This window comes from Botryllus schlosseri, chromosome 16 (assembly GCF_051294905.1).
Source record: "Botryllus schlosseri isolate E-star chromosome 16, Bs_hap1, whole genome shotgun sequence".
NCBI lineage: Eukaryota > Metazoa > Chordata > Ascidiacea > Stolidobranchia > Styelidae > Botryllus > Botryllus schlosseri.
Window position 1 is genome coordinate 13,404,525 of NC_137251.1, and position 22,926 is coordinate 13,427,450.

At 41.1% G+C, this 22,926-nt stretch overlaps 2 protein-coding genes across 2 annotated transcripts in view; one reads left to right on the forward strand and one right to left on the reverse strand.

Moving 5' to 3' along the window:
* LOC145458300 (adenine phosphoribosyltransferase-like) overlaps positions 1–22,926 on the forward strand; it is a 171,167-nt gene that overhangs the window by 67,537 nt on the left and 80,704 nt on the right. The gene's annotated exons all lie outside the window — the stretch shown is intronic.
* Positions 1–22,926, reverse strand: part of LOC145458285 (VPS10 domain-containing receptor SorCS1-like) — a 30,003-nt gene that overhangs the window by 2,818 nt on the left and 4,259 nt on the right. Inside the window, exons 5-25 of the mRNA XM_080336615.1 lie at positions 22,603–22,667; positions 22,022–22,116; positions 21,834–21,961; positions 20,270–20,362; positions 20,025–20,207; positions 18,490–18,642; positions 18,313–18,421; positions 15,802–15,979; positions 15,623–15,736; positions 13,867–13,990; positions 13,390–13,526; positions 12,393–12,560; positions 11,376–11,562; positions 5,946–6,120; positions 5,152–5,321; positions 3,751–3,877; positions 3,112–3,227; positions 2,608–2,754; positions 1,269–1,368; positions 1,083–1,206; positions 49–194 (exon numbers count right to left, since the gene is read on the reverse strand). Of these exons, the coding sequence (XP_080192741.1) occupies positions 49–194; positions 1,083–1,206; positions 1,269–1,368; positions 2,608–2,754; positions 3,112–3,227; positions 3,751–3,877; positions 5,152–5,321; positions 5,946–6,120; positions 11,376–11,562; positions 12,393–12,560; positions 13,390–13,526; positions 13,867–13,990; positions 15,623–15,736; positions 15,802–15,979; positions 18,313–18,421; positions 18,490–18,642; positions 20,025–20,207; positions 20,270–20,362; positions 21,834–21,961; positions 22,022–22,116; positions 22,603–22,667 (2,839 nt within the window). The remainder of the gene's footprint in view (positions 1–48; positions 195–1,082; positions 1,207–1,268; positions 1,369–2,607; positions 2,755–3,111; positions 3,228–3,750; positions 3,878–5,151; positions 5,322–5,945; positions 6,121–11,375; positions 11,563–12,392; positions 12,561–13,389; positions 13,527–13,866; positions 13,991–15,622; positions 15,737–15,801; positions 15,980–18,312; positions 18,422–18,489; positions 18,643–20,024; positions 20,208–20,269; positions 20,363–21,833; positions 21,962–22,021; positions 22,117–22,602; positions 22,668–22,926) is intronic.

Consider the following 22,926-nt stretch of genomic DNA (forward strand, 5'->3'; position numbering starts at 1 on the left):
GTTTTTGAACAGCATTAGAGTGTACACAAAATTGGGCCATCAACCTACCGATATCCTCCATCGCGTTCAAGTCATCGTCAATAAATTCCTCGTCCACAATCGGAGATCGATCCTGGCTGCGCACAATACGCGAGCCGCCCGGGCCCCCAGGCCTGAGATTTCGAAAGTGCAGATACCGTCCAAAACGCTTTTTTCTACAAATAAAAGCCATCGTCATGTAAGCAACACATCGAAAAAAGCGACTCTCGCACACCATGTGGGAACCAAGTCACTACCTTTGAGTCACGACTCATTTCGAGTCGCAGTAGATTTCCAAAGTTACTCAATTCACGATCAGTCGTTAGAAATTTGTTAATTCCAAGTCGATCTCAATATGCAGATGCATAAGTATAAACGTGTATGTACGATGATAGGCCACATCAAACTTATCGAGCTTGGAGCAATCCCAATTCCAAACTACTAAAACGATACAAGTCAGGAGTCGCCGCAGTTATCTATGCAAGTTGATGAGAATCCTGCCCGCAGCGGATGCTGCATTCAAGGTAAGATTAGAATATGATCCAATGTAAGCCACATTTATTGCTTACATTTACAGCTTTAGTTTTGTCTGTGACGCCGCTGATGATGGAACTGACCACACCGAAAACGTAAACATTACCGTAATTCAGCAAAAAAAAGGATTAGCATTGATCACATGAAAACGGACTCGAAAATTCGCCGTCAAGTCACCACTCATTCCATATCTTGCATCTGTCGAGTAGCATATCCAAATTAGAATTATAGTTGAAGGGTTATTTCCAAATTAGATTAGAATCAGAAATACTAAATTCGCGAGAACTTGGAAATTCAATAAAGTTCTGTTCATATCGAGAATGGAAAATGTCTGTACACCGGAGCTTGGCTCGTTTTGCAATAGAAAGTTCTTCTGTAGCATTTTCAGGGAATCAAGATCATCAGATTACAATTTAAATTGGAGCATAAAAAGATTTTTTGAAATAGTTTAGAATTAGATTATCGGCATTTCGCTCTACCCCATCTAGCTGTCCAAGTCACGACTCGAGTCATCCTGGCACTGCTCTCACCTCGAGAAATGCCTGAAGATCAGCAAACCGGCGACCAAAACCAGCAGAACCAGTATGACGATGATCACAATCAGAGTCGTATTGGCGGCAGAGTACGGCTCGTACATCCGCACCACCCCGTCGTCTTAACACAAAAAATCAATTCCAAAATCACAGATGCATACACGGAAAGGACACCGAGCTTACAATCGATGATATACAGCTTTGTCATCTTCGCCGTCATGTGTCCGGCTAGCAACACGGAAAACGGGCCGTCTACCAGGACTTCCTCGATTTGTTTCGCGGCCTGCGTGAAGCAGAACAGCGATAATAATGCATCGTCGATGAGCAGATTTATTATTTTCAAATCAAATCCGGCCCTTGGACCACTAATCCTAATCCACCCCTAGCCTAAACCAAATACACTAATACATACATACCAAGTGCCGAGTGCCGAATTCAACATGGCGAACTCACATACTCACTAGTGCTGTATATATCACAATTGTCGCTCACCAGGGTTGTCATGACTCAACCCGACTCGAGACATTTTTCAAGACTAAGTCAGGTTAAGTCACCAGAAAATCGTGTTGAGTAATTTCACTCGACTTATACTCGAGTCATTGCGCACGACTCGCACCAAGTCGTATGACTCGAGGCTGGGTCGACCAAGACGGGCATTTCGAAAAATAGTGAAGTTATCACACTATTATTATTTCGGCTATCATTACTGGTACTTGAAAATGCAGCCAGAAACTGTTAATAGTGAGGAAAATCGGTAAAAACTGGGTTTCACATGACATTAACTCGGAACTGAACAGTCAACACAATGACTTGGACTCGAACTCGAGTCAAAACACTATGACTCAGACACGACACTCCACTCCGTGACTTAAACTAGGATTTGACTCGGTGGTGAATTGAGAATGAGTCGACTTGACTCGAGTCAAAACTCTAAAAGTGAAATTCACTTGCGACTCGGGGCATTGTGACTTGGTTACAACCCTGTCGCTCACATTCATTCGAAACGTTGATTTTCGAATTTATCAGCTCATCATCAATGCATCGCTCTCGTACCATCAATCGCTATCACATTTCTAATGCACTGTCGCCTAAGTGCAGGAATTCAACATGCCAGATTCATTGGTAGCTTCATGCCTAAATCCAAGTTTACATCCGGTAATGACTGATATCTTTTACTAACCTATCATGAAAATTGCAAATCCAAATTCGATGATAATCCGGTCAATCTCTTCAAATCATTTTTGCAAAGCCAAATCCATGCAATACATACCGCCGTGGTTGTAAAACAACACACCTAATTTCGGGATGCCATCATGGCTGTTATCGGCTCAATGAATCACTGAAAACATATGCTGTCACCCACTAGTTCAGATTTAGCAGTATCTGGACCGGTGTGTGGAAACATACGTTTTCAATAGTTCTCAAATTTGTCACGCGAAACACGCTTTCTCACACCCCGTGCGTAATTGTGACAGCTACAAGGAACAATTCCAAGTCGCAGATGAAGCCCCAAAATACGTACCTCCAAAAGTTTATCTCTGGAATGCACTTTCTTGGTAGGCGCCAAGTAAATGTAAACGTTGAGCGGGTAACTTGGAGCCACATAGACGTACAAGCTGATTTCATTGGTCAGCGAGTACTTAGTTTTTATCACCTGGATTGCGTCCATCTGTCATAGGAAACCAGCAGTTACATTACTAGTACGATTATATTGAGACTTCTCCAAAAAAATCAAAAATATCGACTAAAAATGTCTACTGTTGCTCGTGACCTGTGGGTGAGCGCTGTAAATGAGACTAAATAATATCACATGGCAAACAATGTCAAAGTCATTAAGCAGAAGTGTTACAAACGACAATGTAGTTTTATAGTTGCCCATTCACAATTAAAACTAATGCGCGGACCCTTTGCCACAACACTAAACTGTGGTTCACTAGCTATTCCGAGGCAGAAACACGTCAATATGCCGTCTGAATCAGGATATAGACAGAGTACAGAAAAAGTGCGTCATTAAATCCATATTTACCAGCAGCAATTCGTTTGCGACAATCTGTCTGAAGTCCTGCAGCCATTCGTCTGTCATATTGGCCTCGGTCAGTGCCGGGGTGCACTCCATTTCCATAACGATCTCAACAGCGTATTCTGGATAACAAATACAGTCACAGATGGCAAATAAGACGAGATTCGTCGAATTGATTGACACTCGCGTAGCCAGCTGCATGTCTACGGAGTAGGGGTATGAAAATTCGAGTATCGCTTGTGATGATGTCACAATGGTATATGAATAATGTGGATAGTTCAAATCTGTACCTTTTATGCGACCAAAAATAACATGATGTCAGCTGTACATGACATTCAAGGTAGAATCGAAACTATAATTCTTGTTGATAAACTAATTTCAAGTATCAGGGAGCGTGCAATTCTAGCACTTGAGAAAGTCATCTATCACTGCTGGACTCAAATAATTGGAATTAATACTGAATTCAGATTCAATTACTGTGCCTCAGCCTACTAAGCCTTATTGGGGAGCCAAGAGTCGCGAGTAGCCCCTTACAAGTCAGAGTCCAACTTTAGATCAGTCAAATATGGTAAAAACTTAGTTGATTGTATTCTCCACCCCCCAATCAATCGACACGTTACATTGAAATCGAAGCGGAAGGTTCACCTTTCACCAGAATCTTCCCTGTAGTCGATTGCTGGCTTACGCGATTGTCTGCAGTGACCGTAATCTCGACTGCTGAACCTGCGTGGTTGGGCGGTTTGCCGGAATAAGTATTCTCCGTCGAACTTATCTGAAAGTAACGCGTATCGCTGAAACTATCGAGGCCTCGGTTACAATCATAAAACTGGCCAATCGGGCATCAATGAATAACACTTTAAGTTGCTTTATTTACACGTAGAATCAGCCTCTCGAGAGCACGTTCTCAATTTGGCCAAGGATCGCAATCTATCGAATCTGTTTGTTCACGAGCCCGCGATAAGTATTTGTAAAATTCTAGCACTGCGATTCTCAACCGGTGTTCCACGGAACACTGGGGGTTCCCCCGAAGGTCAAGACCCACATTCAACCCGTACGAACGATTTGTGATGAGACAGAGACGCCCGCGGGGTTGTAATGACCAGAGTCGTTACTCGACCTGAGTCCAACTGCGGTTGCAATTTTTTGATGACTTTTAAACGCGTAAAATGATTCGAACCGAGTCACATTCCGGGAGACTAGGACGCCGTAGGGTGGAGCGAAAAAAAGAAAAATTTGAATTTTAAAAAGGGCCTCAGATATTTGGTCCCAAATCGAAAATGAATAAGATTTTGTTGGTAAAGCAGCAATGTAACAAACAGTCACATGCTAATTGGCATTGCAAGCTTGGTACAACCAACCAACACTTTTAATGGCGGTCTAAAAATCGACAATTTGCTTGTAACTTTTTTTCTGTACATTTTCAAGACAAAGTTCTATGGAAGTGAGATAGAAGCATGTTGCTTCCGCAGATTTTAAACCCAAAACTGGCTTTCTAGCATAAGCGATTATCAAGATATGGCAAAATTAGCTATTTTCGACTCGTTTGGTGAAATTGCTTGGCCACTAGAGGGCGTAAGGACCTGAAAGTATGACAGAAGTTATTCATTTTCGATTTGGGACCAAATATCAGAGGCACTTTTGGAAATTCACATTTTTCTTTTTTTCACTCCACCCTATAAGGACGGCCAAGACTTACACTTCATTGTATCTTAGAAGAATAGTCAAGTTGCAACATCATTGGTATTTCGTCTATCAGTCCTGATACTTGGAGAATAGGGCCGGGAACTGTTAAGACTGAGGAAAATTACCATGTCATGAATCTGAGCCATTTTATATCACTCGAGCGGAGTTGAAAGAAGTCGGTTGAACCTGATTGAACTGAAAACTGAACAGGGAACATAGTGACTTGGAATCGAGTTAAAACACTGTGGCTTGGACTCATGCTTAACTCGGTGGTGAAATGAAAATGACTCGACCCGACTCGAGTCAAAACCATAAAAGTCGATTTGATTTGTGAGTTGGAAAGAAAACGAAAAATGAATTTACCGGAATACTGTTTTGGTTCTCAGCGTCAATGTCCCATATGTATCCGACGTCTCCGACCAAGGTGCGGTGTCCTCGAAGCCCATGCACGGTTTGCGTCCACGCGGTCACGTTGTACGATCTGGACTGAGCGACCACGGGCGGGTGGTACAGACGGACTTTCTTGATCGGATCTGCGTCAGGTAAGGACAAAGCGATAAAAACGGCACAAGCGCAGTTACACTATTTTGAAGTGCTAGAGTGGGCTCGTCTACTTCACTAATACTAGAGCGGATACTATTTTTGACTACTTTAAATGTCATAATCAAATATCAATTTTAATTATTTCTACCATAAGGCGTGATGTAACTACAAGAATTCTTCGTGGGTCCTGATTTCGTTAAAATAAAGTTTTTTCAAGTAAAAATTCGTCAATTTTTATATCAAAAATGTTTTTTCAGGCCAAACTACTTCGTAAGGACAGACAGTTCCAACCAGAAATGAAGATAAGTAGTACAATTCTAACGTTATGTGGGAAAACACCTAATTTACATACATTAGGTCAAAATGAAGTTTTTTACGATAAAAAAATGTCAAAATTTTGATTTTCAAGGTCAAAATCTTCCGATTTTTAGGTAAAAAAACGCCCTCCTAATAACCAATGACCTTGCTCAATTCAGTTCAGTGGAGCATACTCAAAACCGAACATTGATGTTCAAAGTCCTCCACCAATCCATCAAAAAACGTTACCCTGACAAGTTACTCATTCAAACGATCTGATCGCCCCACCTATTTAAAGTAAAGGAAATGCGGCTTACACCAAAATTGCACCGATTCCCATTGCGACGAATACGACGTCCCCGCGACCTCCGCCCGAATGGTGTACTCGCCCGGTTCCGTGGCGTGGAAATTCAACTGCTCGTGTGAGTCCGTGACGTTGCTTAGCTTGTCCTTGTTGGACACCTTCCACACGACCCCGCCGCTCTGCACTCCCTGGGACCGAACAAAAGCTTGCAAAGCCGGAACAGGAAATTTTCAAATGTGTTTAGTAAAATACTTTCCCAATATTGCTTTACAGTTTTTCTTCAAAAAGGAAACTCGCAATCCTTTTTTTCAATTTTTCAACAACTTTTTTTGCAATGGGAAATTTTGAAGCAAAACAAATTTACAAGACAACATATACTAGCAGTAACATATAATAAGGAATCAGGACTTGATATTGTTTTATTTCGTTTGAAAGCATATCGAAAACGGCATTGAAACATGCCGTGCACGGAGGCGGGCAATCTAGCCCGAGTTGCTACTCAAGTAGAAGTAGAAGTAATGCAGTAAATTTCTTGATTATAAGTGCAAGTAGGAATTTCAAAGACTACTTCAAGTACTTAAAAAGATGACTTGGTCGGTGGGTCACAAATCTCAGAGTGCACCTTTGCTAGTAGAAAACCGTATGCCTGTTCATGGAAATGACATTTCGGTGAACCCGTGACCAACCCACAGCATTGTCACGAGTAAAATAAACAATATGGACAATAGGGTTGTCCATAATTTGGAAAATCTTACAAATGCTCCGTTGTAATGTCTTATTCTGTAGATTATTGATAAAAAAAACACTGGGCCAAAAAGAAGCTCACAGTAAAGCCGTTAAGATTTCGTGCAAAGCGTTTGAAAGTAGCTGCCGAGTAATGGGCGTGTCACCGCCCATAGAACGGCGAGAAGACTAGTAATCACGAAACCACGGCTCTTGATTGGCTAATCAGCTATGCTTCAATGATCACGACAGCATCAGCTTGCTGGCTAGGAGATCAAGGAGTCTGCTGCCGGCGACGATTGTGAAAACGCATTGTAGGTAGGTTGGCGGATAATGATTTAGGATTAATTCAGGGCTGAGGTACGAGAACAACAACTGCTTCACAAAAACGTCTAAAGCAGAGGTCTCAAACACGCGGCCCGCGACGGCATTTTGGAATTTGTAGTATTCTACAATATATTTCTGTGCCACATATCTTTTTTAGTTATAAGAATTAGAAGTTCAACCTAAAACTGCTATAAAAACACTGAAATCTCAACTAACTACACAATCACATCACTTTTAAAAGCTACCATGCGATAGAAGATCAGCTATTACGTCACATTTCTAGTTCATGATGATAAAACATGACCCGTTGATGATTCGTGACTGAAAATATTGTGATTTGGTTTGGTGCGATCTTTCGTAAAATACCTCGATTTCGGATTGACTGGGTGATTAAATGAAAATGACTCGAGTTGAGTCGAGTCAAACGTTAAAATCGGAGAAGGACTTGCGATGCGGAAGGGTCACTAGGAAATCTTACGGACGTAACAATCTATGGAACTGTTATGAGGAATAGCAATATATCAAAAGGTGATAGCTTGCGTTGCATAGGGTATATATATTATATAGGTATCTAATCAGGTCACTATGGCATCCATTGGCATTATGTGACCCCCGTGACGTATAGTCGGTTACATTCTAGGTGTTGTCTGATCTCTTTATCCATATTATTTCGGTGGCGAGTAAGGTATAGTAGTACGCTCCACAGCTGTAACACCAATGAATTCATCGGCGATTGGACATTTCTATTCTTAACCAGGGTCCGTAGACCCCTTCGGGGTACGGAGCACCACATCACGGGTACGAGATGCACTGTGGAATTAGGCCTATATGCTGGAGAATATTCATTGACCAATTAACTCAAGTCGAAAATGGTCTTCGCGCTACACGCGATTTTACGTGTAGTGGCTTTCTAATTTTAATACGTACAGTCAGAAATTGTGTTGAAAATGGACAGGGGCTACGAGAAATCTTATTGCAAGCACGAGGGGTGCCGTCGCTAAGGTTAAGAAACAATGATATTACTATAGCTCAATAATGATTATATTCAAGTTGCTATTGATATGTTCCAATAATAATCGACTTCAAAATCTGACGCTGATTAATTTGACTTTGGCAATGACATAGTAACAATAGCCTACTTATCACGACTAGAGCCCGACCGATATTGGATTTCTGAGCCGATACCGATAAGACCGATATCCAGTACTTCCACCGATAACCCCGATATATTCAGCCGATATTCAAAAGATATGGAATCTAGCTCAAGGCCCATATTTAACACCTCAGAGCATTTCTTTCAACAACTTTACAGCCATTGATATGCTTGAACATGAAATAAATGATCAAGGAACTATAAAAATGTATTAAAAGCACCTATCCAGCAGTTGCAGATTACAATTCACGAAGCACAATTTCTCGGCCCTTTCTCCAAGGAGTGAACTTCTGTGGTCTTCCATAGATGATGTATATAGTACTAAACACAGTGAGCAGTCTTTCACTTGGTAGCATAGTTAGTGGCACAGCAGGAAATCTTTCTTCATTTCGGTTCCACCGCTCCCTTGCAGGGAATCTTTCCTTCAATGGTTTAACCAAATATTGATATTGATATTCTTCGATACCTGCAGCACATCATTAACAAATAGCTGATGAGAATGTGCAAAAGAACTCAAATTGTCCACGTCTGCAACTGCTCCACCCATCCCCCATGGGCCTTTGACCAGCATTTCAACAATCAATTGATCAATATTTTACACTCTTTTGTCAGAATTGGCCAATGTCATCATGGAATCAAAAATTTTCGTATCAATTACTGGCTTTACTCCACGTTTGCTTGATTTTCTTGCCCTCTATGCTCGCAGATTTCCTATCATGGTGGCTCCGCAGCCGCAGGCCTCAGTCAGACGACTTCATACATTACTGGTATGATTAGCTCTATTGGTACCGAACCGGGAAATGTTTCGACGCGACGCTTTTCTCTATCATTACGAGGGTCAGTCCAGCATGATTGAAGTTCTCATTTCTCTTACTGATTGAAATCTTCTGCAGACAACTATCCATCCAGCTGCTCTCTGTCTTTGCTGATCGATTACTGAAGGGGGATTCCCACGAAGTCAGTGGGGCATAACGGTGGTTAGTTATCTATAATATTCAGATAGACACGCCTACTGCCCTGTATGCAGTATGCACTATATGCAGCTTGGCCATTTATTTTTATAATTGACCGTCCTCACGTCTTTCACAGACTTCTCTTGACTCCCTGCCACCATGTTGTGACGTCACGAAAATGGCAGATATTTTTTTACCTTCAATGGCCGATACCGATATTTCTCTCCAAGCGTGATATCGACTCGATATTATCGGCGAGCCGATAATCGGTCGGGCTCTAATCACGACTATATCAAAACCCGGATTAGGCTACACCGCTCAAATGCTCTGATATCAGATCAATCTTCAGTAGATTTTAAATATTATACATAAAATTGTGGCACGTCAAAGATTCACTATAGCTGCAACATTATAACCCAACAGTTGACGATGTCATGATCAATGCTCCCTCTAATTTTTGACACATCTGTACATACTCACCAACTCACGGCGCAGAGCCTTGGACTACAGTGCGTAACGACTAAAATAAGAGGTCATCACTTCGGATTTTTTGTGCGCAACTTAGATTTTCTGTACGCAGAGACCTTGTCAGCACTGCGCATTTGCGCACGTGCGCAGCTTAGAGGGAGCATTGGTCATGATGCATCCTCTCGAATGATGTCTATCACGCATTCTTTGAACAAATATTGTCCGGCATAAAATCAATTTCATTCAAATATTTGAAAATGTGAAATCAAGCGTGAATAGTACATAGTAAATTACATATTCATGATGTTTCTGGAATGGCTGTCTTCAAGCTCCCGTCATATAAGGAAGGCCTACTTGGAAATTCTGCGTTGAATATCCCTATTATTGGTGGTGCGGCCCGCGGCGTCATTAAATCTAAGAAATTGGCCCGCGAGCCCGTTTGAGTTTGAGACCTCTGGTCTAAAGCATGACCGCTTTATTGAGAAGGAAAGCGCTGTAGCCTACATGCCTTGTTTTCATCGAGGGAAAGCAAAGACGCTTATGCAAGTGGCGAACAAATTCCCTATTTAGGAAGAGATCCATCATCATTGAATACAAATATCAAGCGTAACAATGACTCTATAATTTGCATGATTTTATTGGGCTCAGGTTGTACTATATAGTTGAAGTTTTGAGTGTTCTAGGGATCGGCTGAGTCAGCAGGTTATACTTGGCACTTATCAGATGCTTACAGCAAATTCAATTCACTTGTAAGTGTCGTCAGAGTCCTTAATGATGCTGCAGAAACGAGGTTATGTGTAAGCACAGACTATGGTGGATATGATATCAAAACTATGTTGGATACTTGGCAGCATAGTCTGTGCTTACTGCTTACCTTTACACCTCTTTGGCTCGCGATCATTAAGGACTTTGACATATCATATCCAGCATAGTATGTTCTTACTTTTACACCTCTTTTCTGTGTCATCATTAAGGACTTTGATAATACTTGCAAGGGAATTCAATTTGCTGTAAGTGCCAAGCATAACCGACTGATTCAACAATATAGCACAACCCAATAAGATTACACATATTAGAGTGTCATTGTCAAGCTTTATAATTGTATTCAATGAAGATGGATCCTTTTTGAAACAAGGAATTCGTTCACCACTTGCATAAGCGCCTTTGCTTTCCCTCAATGAAAACAAGGCATGCAGGCTACAGCGCTTTACTTCACAATAAAGCGGTCATGCTTTAGATATTTTTGTGAAGCAGCTGTTTGTTCATCATGTATTTCGTGCCTCAACAAGCCCTGAATTAATCGTAAATCATTATCCGCCAACCTACCTAGAATGCGTTTCAGAATCGCCGCCGGTAGCAGACTCCTTGATCACCTAATCAGCAAGTTGCTGCTGTCGTGATCATTGAAGCATAGCCGATTAGCCAATCGAGAGCCGTTGTTTCGTGATTACTAGTCTTCTCGCCGTTCTATGGGCGATGGCACGCCCATTATTCGGCAGCTACTTTCAAACGCTTTGCACAAAATCTTACTGGCTTTCCTGTGAGCTTCTTTTCGACCCATTGTTGTTTTTTATCAATAATCTATAGAACACGACATTACAACGGAACATTTGTAAGATTTTCCAAATTATGGACAACCCTAATGGACAACTAAATACCAAGTAATCTCTGATGTGATGCTGGCGTATATTCTTTCATTTCTTTCTGGTCACATAAAGGTTCTACTCATCATGGTATGACAGCATGACACCATTAATAAACATTCAAACTTGAGACACCACAATCACTCGAAACATGAAAACACTTCACTGTCGCCCACCTGCACCGAGAACACAACAACATCGCCGATCTTCAGGATGTTGGACGAGTTCTGTCGCTTTATAAGTACGGGCGGGCGCGTCGTCGGGGGCAACGTGGACGTGCGCACCTCCTCGCTGCATTTTTCCATCCGGAAATAGATATCGGCCACGTCGCCCACGCACTGATTGCCGGGGACCTTCCGCAAACTGCAAAAAAGCAGAGCGTCGCAAATACGGCAAAGACGAGCGTGGATATGGACATTGGATCGCAACCGATTTCGACTTGTGTGATTTTTTAATAAATCCGAGTATCAATAAAAAACCGAATCTAAAACTAAGATTTTGATAGCAGTGTTGGGAAAAAGTCACTACCTTTGAGTCGCAAGACGCATCGAGTCATCGATTTTTGAAGGCGACATTTGTGACGGAACAACGGGGGCTCAGGAAAAATTGGCTTTGCAATCGTTGACCAACCGGATGCTCTCATCAGGCACAGCCGATTCAGTCGACATGCCACTGATTACTCAAGGATTTCAAATAGACTCAATACAATTGCTTCGAGTCACATGTCAATCCACATTGCCGAACCACCGCATTAAGTCAAGCCAAGTCATTTTTGTGCCCTGTGTTAACTTTTCCCATGACTTGACTTGACTTGACCCGAGTCACTTTGCAAAAATGACTCGACACAGTGTTTTAGAAATGTTGCTTGTCCAGTGTTCACGCAATCTAGCCGTATAATTTCACGTTTGCTCAGCTCACAAGATGAGTTACAATACCGGTACCCTAGCACCCGCTAAACACCCGTTATAATACCGTTCATGAATCATTTCGGTTTGCATCGATATTATGGCTGTATCCTAATTCTTCTATTGTAAGCCTGACTATGCAAATTTCATTTTCAACTTCCATCATTTCTAAGCTATACATCACACTGACGAATATACGTTCACTTCTGCGGCTACACAAGTCATCCGAACACGATTTAGCGGAGCCAAACTAACATCGGACGGCAAATAGAAAATAGCAGCACTCACCCAGTCGAGACGTTGCGTTCGTTATTTCTGTCACACTTTGCCCTATCGTCACGCACGATGTTCTCGTGAATCTGACTTAGATCGACACCAATTTCGTCAACAGTGCCGAGCCTTTCCGGTTCGCACTCCAGCTCGACACCTTTCATCACAGAGTTGTATCCGAGATCACTTTGGAAAAAAAGCGGATTCCGTAAGGATATAGAGTATTATATTTATTACATTATAGAGATCAGAAAGATAAATCACTATGTTTTTGAAGCTCAATCACCGCAAACTGTCGACACACCATCTGATTATGATTAAGTATCAACTTTCAATTCCGCTATTAGACAACATCTTTTATCAGGTCGCGAATGTGACTGGTCACCATTTTCATCTGACGGTTCTAGAATCTACGGGGCAGATCACAAACCACTGACGGCAGCAGCCTAGATAGGGGCGCTAGTTACAATGTGGGCAATGTGAGGCTGGTGGGGCTAAGAGAAGAGGGTAGCTCCGAACTATATAGAAAACTATTTAGAAAATCAGTAAATAACATTTGTGCATCGAAATCAGATATATGAATCGGAAATCGTCATCAACGCTCTTTGCTGAAATGTGACAATAGCATTCTAACCAACTAATCAATCAATGAACAGATTTATTCGCCGGACAGGTCCTTTGACCGCGAGCAATGAAGACACACAGTCCAACACCTGTAAAACTACCAAGTTTCAAGAGCATACTGCACTGTCACAAGTACGACGGCTATAGAAGGGAACTTGCCTCACCTTGTGTCTGGCCTCAAATTTCTGCTGTGTTGTATCCACTTTATAAAACTACTAGCTACCCTTCATTTTCTAATTCCACTCGAAGCAGCTTGGACAGGCCTTCAATGTCGCTACTTCTACTTCTAATTGAGTAGAAATTCACAGGATTACTTCTACTTCAACTTGTGCTCCAACAGTGACTACTGGGAGTTGGACCACCAGTTGTCCAGACAGATAGCGTTAATTACCATTCGTAATCGTCTCTGGTACACGGGCATTTCTCCACGTTATTCACTCTGGCATAGGTCGGCGGCACAAGGCAATGGCTTTCGTGCTTGAGCCGTTCGAATTGCTGCTTCATTCCCAGATGGCATTGCTTCGTTGGCTGAAAAGCACACAACGCGTTACCACGCAACACAGACCCACTTCAGTTACATAACATTGGATAAGCATACTAGGGTTTTCTTTCCGGCTGGCAGATTTTCAAGTTGTTTCAAACGTCAACGAAATAGTGTTAATCAATTTTTGACAGGTTTCGGAAGAAACAGTTAGTATCGAGAGTAACTATCTTGAAAACTCTGAATTGACGATAAAATAGTTGCAATATCGAAAATGCCACTCAATTTTCGATAAAGAAAACTGATACGATGAAAACTGGTTTGAACAAATTTTGGAGTTGGCGTGTCAATTCCGCCGCTCTATCAATGACGTCATTGTGAACTTACGCCGCCAAAAGGCACCGACACGTTCTCGAAATCGGCCGGATGCGTGCAGACCTTCGGGAACAGGGGAGTCACGTCGACTTGATAAACCTTCCAGCTGTCGTGGTAAGTCTCGTGGCCGAACAGTCTGAAGATGAAAAAGGGAAGTGAGATTAGATTACAAACAAAAATCGTGATGGTTTTCGCGCCCCTGTATTAGAGGTAATGAGGCAATCCCAAAATATCGAAAAAGTTATTACCATGATACGCCGCCTGACATGTCACAATGCATGTGTTCTTAACAACATTACAAACACATTGTTATTGCTCTTTGTTCACACAAATGACGACGCAAATTTTACGTCATCTTCAAACAGGCACATAGTCGTTTTAGTGCACAAATATTTGTGACGGTGTTTATACAACAGTTGAGGTGTCTAATATAACATTAGTTTGTCCAGCAATGAAAGCTTAATATGAGTGTGTGACCAGCTGTAATGATTATTTGCCAATTATTTTTCTTTTTGTAAACGCCATCAATAAGACAATTAGCACAAGAGGGTGCCAGGGTAGCTGCCAGAGGCAGTTCAAGTAATCATTGTTGGTACTCAAGTAGAAGTAGAAGTAATGTGTTAAATTTCTACTCAAGTACAAGCAGTGATTTCCAAACAAGTCATCAAGTAACTATGTTAGGTATAGTTTTGCTTAAAAAATGAAAACTGTTATGTAGAAGTTGTACTTAGTATGTATATTAGGGCTGTTCAAAAATAACTTTTTTTTTCAAGGATTCCAGCCAGTCACTGATTAAATTGTCAGGTTACCCTAAAAAACGCAGCACACCAAATTTGGTTCAATTCTAACAAGTATAGGACTCTGCAGATCCAATTAAAAATTATAATTTATTATGGAAAATTAAAAAAAAAAAATTTCAAATTTTTCTGCCAACCCCATGAAACTGTGAGCTTTCTTCAAAGACGTTGCAAAACAAATTTGAGTCAATTCCGACCAGTAGAAGCGGAGGTATATGAGTTTTTCGTTGATAAAACGCGGATTATCCACCAATCAAGGATAATCCGAGGATTATCATCGAAAAAATCATAACTCCGCTGCGACTGGTCGGAATTGACTCAAATCTGTTTTGCAACGTCTTTGAAGAAAGCTCACAGTTTCATGGGGTTGGCAGAAAAATTTGAAATTTTTTTTTTTTAATTTTCCATAATAAATTATAATTTTCAATTGGATCTGCGGAGTCCTATACTTGTTAGAATTGAACCAAATTTGGTGTGCAGCGTTTTTTTAGGGTAACCTGACAATTTAATCAGTGACTGGCTGGAATCCGGAAATTTTTTTTATTTTTGAACAGCCCGTATGTATGTGTACGTAGTACTTTGCTGCAGACCACCTCTGGAGACTGCACTATAGAAAAGCCACCGACCGCTGAAATGAAAATTCGATTCATGGCTGCACGTTTTTTTCCAATTGAGATCACACTCAGAATTATTGAATTCACCACCAAGTCCAGCTCGTATCAAACCACAACCCATCCTCACGAGCACGAGAATAGCAAACGTCTGCACAGCGAGCTTGCCTCGTTTCGCACTATACAATTCACCTGTAACATTTACAGAAAAACCAGAAACCAGATTAGAATTAAAATCAGAACATAGAAACTTTTCACAAATTAGATTACAGCCATTTCGCTCTAATTAGTTGAGTAAACAACCGGAATTATGTAGTTGTGTTCAAGTCTGGACTCAAAATGCCCCGACACAATACATACGTGATAAGCGGCTTCTTCTCCCCGGGCTCAGTGAGAATTCCGTCGACATTGATCATTTTATTCGCCGCAATGAAGTTATGCTCCGACCAGGTCCGGCCATAATCGCTGCTGAACCTGCACGGATTCGACAGAGTCACCGACAGCCCAAAAACAGGTTTTAAAACGGATGGCCCACTCACGAAAACGCGGTGACTGGTTGGGCGAATATCATCCGAACTGTGACTATGACAGCGCCGTGATTCGAGACCACTACAAACTGCCGTTGCTCTTGAATGAGATGCCAAGTACGACCGTTGTCTCGGCTGAGAAATAGGCTTACTTCGCTCGGCCGATCCTGCACAGTGCGGCCGTAGGTACCTGAAACGCGGCAACAGTATATGAAGCATTAAATAGTATGGGGAAACGGTCATAGTATCATGACCAGTGTCGGTCATCTGCCCCCCACCCAGACAAAGTTCGGGAAGCCAGAACCCAGACAAAGTTCGGGAAGCCAGAAGCACACTCTTTTTCAGGATCGGGGAAATTGGAAACTGGGGCAACGTGTACATAACACTACAACTAATGTATCTTTATTGTATTAAAATACTGGCGACTGGCTATTGAAGAGAACAGCAGTCTCTAGCTATGAGGTAATTCCCATCCCTGTTCAACAGAGCGGATTTCCAAGTTCACTGGTATAGCGATCAACACATCACTCCACCTACTACTAATGCATATTTAGTGTATTCAAAAGACTTGTGCCGACTGGCTATTGGCAGTCTGGCAGTCTCTATCTCAAAGGTAATGACCTGCCCATCAGGGTTGTTCAAAAAGTACTTTTCTTCCCAACTTTCAGTGGCAAAGTGGTGAAATGGTGAGGATTCCTAAAAATCGCTGCCCACCAAGTTTGGCACAATTTCAACCAGAAGCACCAGATCAATTCCGATTTTAAATTTCAACCATTTCATAACATGATATCATTTATCTGGGGTACTTGACAGTGTCATTATGGGGTCACACCCACGAGAGGAAATCAATATCGAATCAGTTGAGTTCAATACCTCCACAACCTCCCGATACAATAAGCAGATAGGAAGGACTCAGAACGACTAAAATCAGTACTCTTTGCAATGAGGCATACGCGACTGCACAATGAATGAATGATGTTGCAAATGCTCAATCTCGAATTCATGCACAAGCTATGCTTCGATTAATTAGACAATGCTCAAATTTTTACTTTACTTGAAGGCACACTATATGACATTCTTGGAGACGCTCTGGATAGCTACAAAAATAATACCTTTCCACATTTTCCCAAATAATATCTCAGCGTCGCGGTGGTGATGAAGTGGAGCGACAGTAACCGATTAGGTTTTTTTTTTAAAGTGTGTCTAATTTATAAAAATGATTCAATTTGTCGCTGTGATAGGAACGATGGAAGCGACTGTAATATTATGTAGGCGTATTAGGGTTCCAATTTTCCAATTTTGAAACTGAATATCACGAGGTTGACTTCTCGATGATAAATATTTCTAAAAATGAAGTTTCTGGTCACATCACAACCTTCATCATTCGCTTTTAAACTATCGACGCTCTCGTGGGCCACAATTGTGACACCCTCAACGTATAGAATCGTAACGACCTGTAGCGGAATGCAAGAGGCTTTCGGTCCTTGGTTTGGAAACAAACCGTTAGTTACCGGTAGTGAGCCCAGTCTCTACTTATAATATGTAATACTAATAAAAATCAAAGTGAATTTGACTCCTAGCGAGCCTTATACCTTGACGCAATACAGTTTCTTGCTGAAATGTGTTATATTACAATATTACAATATTGGTGAATGCGTTGGATAACCACCAGTTATTATCAGTCAGGTATTAGCATGAAGACCTTCATTGTAAATACCGATGTCAATAGATCACCAACAAGCAATTGAGATTGCAATGATATGGCAGATGGTAGATGTATTGCTGTAAATTCTTCAATTGTATTAGGAAACTGGTTATGGTACATGGTAAATAGCATAGTCACTAGGTAAACTCCTACATAAGACTAAGACACAACCTAAATAGCACTAAGCTTACATGATGTTATCCAAACCATAAACATTTCGCACCTCTTATCTATCCATAGATATAACACACTTTATCATGTACGGAATGATATGGGTGGCACGAAAATGTATTTCGAGGAGTGTCAAAAGGAAATGTTCGATGCTGCTGTACATATGTAAGCGTGAAAGTGGTGTAGCGAAAGAAAAAATGAAGACACCAAGAAATGAAGTGTGGTTACATTTGATGTCAATAGCTGCCTGAGGAATGCAGTTGGAGTGTGTGTGTATGTGTGTAAAAGTAAGGCTTGATGTGATGTCAAGTGCCATTCAAGTTTGGTTAACACATAGGATTTAAGGTCACGAGCATGTTGGAAAATATGAGAATCAGTCGAAATTATCAACAATATACCAAAATCTCTCATCAGAATACTTACAAGCAGCAAAATTACATTTGTGTACAAGTACCTCGACTTTGTTATCAACATCCGGGGTAAAATGGTTATATATGCATGAGCATATATAATCTAATAATATATATGGGGAATGACACATCGTACAAAATTTAGAAAAACTCAAAATTTTCCATTATGCGATTATCAGCATGCCAGATGCACTCATTATCATCAAAACACACAAAAACAACCAAGCATGAACATACCGTGCGCTAGGACGATCCCAGGATGTGACGATTTAGCTAATATCGACTGCATATAATAACCAGTCGGAGTTTGCTCCATGGTCAGATGCAAATTCAAACTGCATTGGTCCTAAAACAACGCAACATGCACACATTGATAAATTTCAAAAAGCAAGAATATTAACGGGCAATACGTACGCATGTTCGCTGTGTCTTCTCAACGCCGTGACGATCGTACACGCCTGAAACGATATCCGACCAAGACCGTCCATTGTCCCACGTTATCTTGGTCGTGTTGTGTCCGTCTGAATTGTGAACGTTGGCCACAAAGGTTCCGATGATCCCTTGTATCTAAATCCATCGCGCATGATCGATTATATCATGTTTCAAGGTACACTGTGTCAGTACTGGCTCGATTCGTAAAATAAAGAGTGCAAACCGCGTAAACAAACCGTATCAAAACTCAATACAGATTGAATCTATTTGTATTCGGGATACGGAAACTGCAGAACAACGTAATCAGATAACAATAAAACGAAGTCCGCTGAACGTTTACTGAATAAACACTTGCAACACTGTACTATTGAAATTTGCTCAACAAAACTCGAGTAAACATTGAGGTGACGTAACGTCGTGATCAAGAGATTTTTGTTTCGTCTATGATTATCAAAGCAATTTATCTGCTACACAGCCTATCGCCAATGTTCCCTTCCATTTTTGACGAGTCTGCGCACACTCGCCAGCTTACTGCGCAGACCCTTGGACAACAGTACGTAACGAATAAAAAAAAAAAGGTCATCACTTCTGATGTTTTGTGCGCAACTTAGATTTTCTGCGCATAGAGACCGTGTCAGCACTGCGGATTTGCTCACGTGCGCAGCTTAGAGGGAACACAGCCTATCGCCTCAATTCTGCTTTTCGGTGCTGACTTGATTGACCAAGACCACACTACCTAACGTAGTAAGAGAATGAAAATTTTGAATTGAATCAAACGGTATCTCGACAATGCAGAAGTTATCCGTTCTTAAGGAAAGATCTTCTGCACCCCTTAATAATGTAGATCCAATAACTTCAAACACAAACTTTAGCTTGCTATTTCCGCTGCAATTGATCGTATCATTTTATTTGCAGTCATATTTTTATTAATATACGCACAGAAAAATGTAGCCCGACCCAGCTCAGGGCAGAATTCACTTCAAAGTGAGCTTTGGCCGTTCTAGGAATTGCCCGACAAACACAACAAATGTGCAACAAACGACTAGGGCTGTGCACAATGATTCAAGTACAATATTCTGAATCGAGTATTCATTCTAATGATTCGAGAAGTCGCGAATTACAGTTTCGACACTAGATTTTCCACTGTGGTGGGCTGTAAGCCTCGATTGGTCGTAACCCAGCATACGAAACATGTATTACAAAGCTTCGCACGTTACCGGAAATGACATAATTTTGAAGTTGCCATAAACCCACACCCACAGCATAGTCATGGAGTGCAATGAAATATGTGTAGTTGAAAAAATAACAAATCCTCTTTGATGTGAGGCAGGAGTGGCATGACATTCCTTGTGGTCGAAAGAAAGGTACATTCAAACCTTCCATGTCATTCATACTGATGTGAAGTTATAATGACTTGCACTTAGTACTAGCCGCTTAATACTCGATTCAGATTTAATAAACTCAGGTACTTGATTTTGCACAGCACTACCTCCGACAAGAATCGATCAGGACCCCACCTTGTAGATGTCCACAGAAAACACCTTGTTGTCGGTAGACTTCTTGTTAAAGTACCGCAGGTTACTCAGCGACTGCGAATACCTCTTGCCGGCGACGTCAGAGAAAAATAGGTGAGTGAGGCCGTTATCGTGGTTTATACCGATGACGACACATCCGTCGTCGGAGCTAACAATGTGGAAGTGCTGAAAGCAAAAGTAACTGATGAGAAACGTCCGTACAAGGCCGCGATCAGAGTGGCACACACCGCCTGTGATCGTGTCGCGTAGTTCGGAAAGACAGCTTTCGAGAACGGGCCCCGATTGTGGGACACGTACAGCTTGTTGGCGGCGCCCGATTTCTGCAACATACAATTGGTTAGTCTCTGTAGTAAAACCAGTCGTCACAGGAACATTGTTTTTATGGTACTGTAAAACGCTATCAAACATGAATGGGGTATTCTTTATTCGCCTATAAACTTTGTTGCTACTACAGTAAAGTAGAGCCCCAAATAAACGAGTTTGGTGCACTTTATACACATTTTTATCGAAGAACTACTACTATCTTGAATTGTATGCATGAAGCCACGATAACCAATAACCTAATTCCACACAACGGACTTTAATCATTGATATATTACCATGCCGTTACCAAAATAAATCATCACCCAATGTCCCAAACCTGTAACCCACAGTGTAATTCGCTAATGTTAGTCTTGGTGATGGTACATTGGTACAGTGCTGTTATCTAAAGTGCGTCAAAATAGGGGGCTGTTGTGTGCATGCAAGTGACGATTCACTACAAAGGGGCCGAAACGGGTGATTGGTGGGATCAGAAGGATATATCAATGTAGGGTACTCTGAATTACTTTCAATTTATAGTCTTGGTAGTCCGGTATTGGTGGTAAGGTAACATATATTAGATAATAATTGGAGGGTCAAGTTTCACATCACGCCATAGTATGAATATATTCTAGTAGTTATTTCAGAACATGTGATGCAAGATGCACCAAAACTTATTCTGGCACAACGTTGTCAGGGGTCAGCGCAGTCGATTTCCTGCATCACCATGCGACCTCAAGTATACTGCACCCACCCCGGCCCCAGCACCACCACACATAAAAATTCAAGCTTCTAAATCTAAATATCCGACAAATCATGAAAATGAAAGATTTAAATACTTAGTACATGTCACCAACAATGACTTCCCGTCTGATTATAATTAATCATTCGAGTACTGGGGATTTGATGCACATCTAATCATATGCACACGGAAGATTTAATCCCGAAAATACGAAACTCCACCCAGCAAATTACAGCTGACGTATTGATGACCTCTTTAGTGACACCAGACAGTAGTAATAACAAGGTAGTAAACAAGTACAATCACCCACTATAAAACAAGCAGTCATCTTGAATGCTGTTAACCACACAATGAGCTCGTGTTCTTGCTAATTCCAATGTAGAAATGACAACGTTTGCAAGGCAAAAGTACAAAATCCCAGTTATACAATGTTACGGCTAACGCACGTTCAGCAATAATTTACCCTCACGAATTTTTAGCATAATTCCAACTAATTACAGGACAAGTTCTTGCAAGTTCCGAGATAAGCAACTACAAATCTGAAAACCGCTGTAATTTCAATTCAAACCACGGCACGCAGATGGCACAAAACACCAATAATGGGGTATCTCCATAATCGATCACAAAAATCAATTGCAGAGTCCACGGGGTTCGATGTCAGAACGTTCAAACGATTGACAGGCTACTAGCGGGATCGATCCACGGATATTAAGCGTCATCAAAACGATAAGCAAGAGATCTACTCAAACCTGCACAAATACGTATGAATGTTGCACCACCAGAGATTCAGAATCAATCTGCTCCAAGTCATCAAGGTGTTTTTGAAATGGCGTCGGCGAGCAATCGGGGATGTAGCAGCTTTTAACTTTATAAATTCCTGAACAAACAGCACAGATTACTATATTACAAGCCGAAATAACACAAATTCAAGACTTACTATTGAGAATGGCTGAATAAAAGTGACGATACTCGAAGAAAACTATTTTCTCAGCCTTAGCCCCCTTGTCGACATCTTTCACATACCAGTAATACCTGAAATGAAGTAGTACCCAGTCAGAACTTGATATACATTGCAGGAATAGTGTCCAATGAGTATGAGTTACATGAAAAGGGACTATATAATGATAGAAGAATCCAGTGCACACATCTATCGGATGGAATAGAAATAGTTGCAGATCGTGATGCTTTAAAACTGCGTCCGAGGAATTGACATCTAGCAAGCAAGTCTTGGTAAAAGTTTGATGGCAAATTAGAAATTACCGAATTCGCCCTCGTAACTGCAATTTAATGCCGTTATTATAGTAATTATTTACTTCAAATGCTCATTTACATCAATTACAAGCTTAGGGTCAATTTTACATCGGCCGCCGCAGGAGATTGCAGTTACAAACAGCTATATTGAAGAAAGCTCGGGGATATAACAATGAAACTGCGGTTATCTGTAGAATACAACTATATAAACTGTTGAAAATGAACTTGCAAAAAAGATGGAAGTTGTAAAATATAATGTCACCATACCTATCACTCGTCACTTCGTCTCCAAGTTTTCTCCAACTCAATCCAAAATCCATAGAGCAGTACAGCTGGAAAAATAACACATAGTAAGACTATTGTTATGTTGCACAGAATTTCATTCAAATTACTAGATACATATGGGAAGATCGGCTGTTTCTAACACCATCTCGATATACTGAAAATAGTCTGAAAATCACAGGTCACATAAATCCGGTATATACGTTTGTATAAGACGTTGAACAAAGTGGGTAACTTCAATGAGCCACAGCTACACTGACATTATGTAGCCTTGACGTTGACGCCAATAACTAAAAGGATAAAACATAT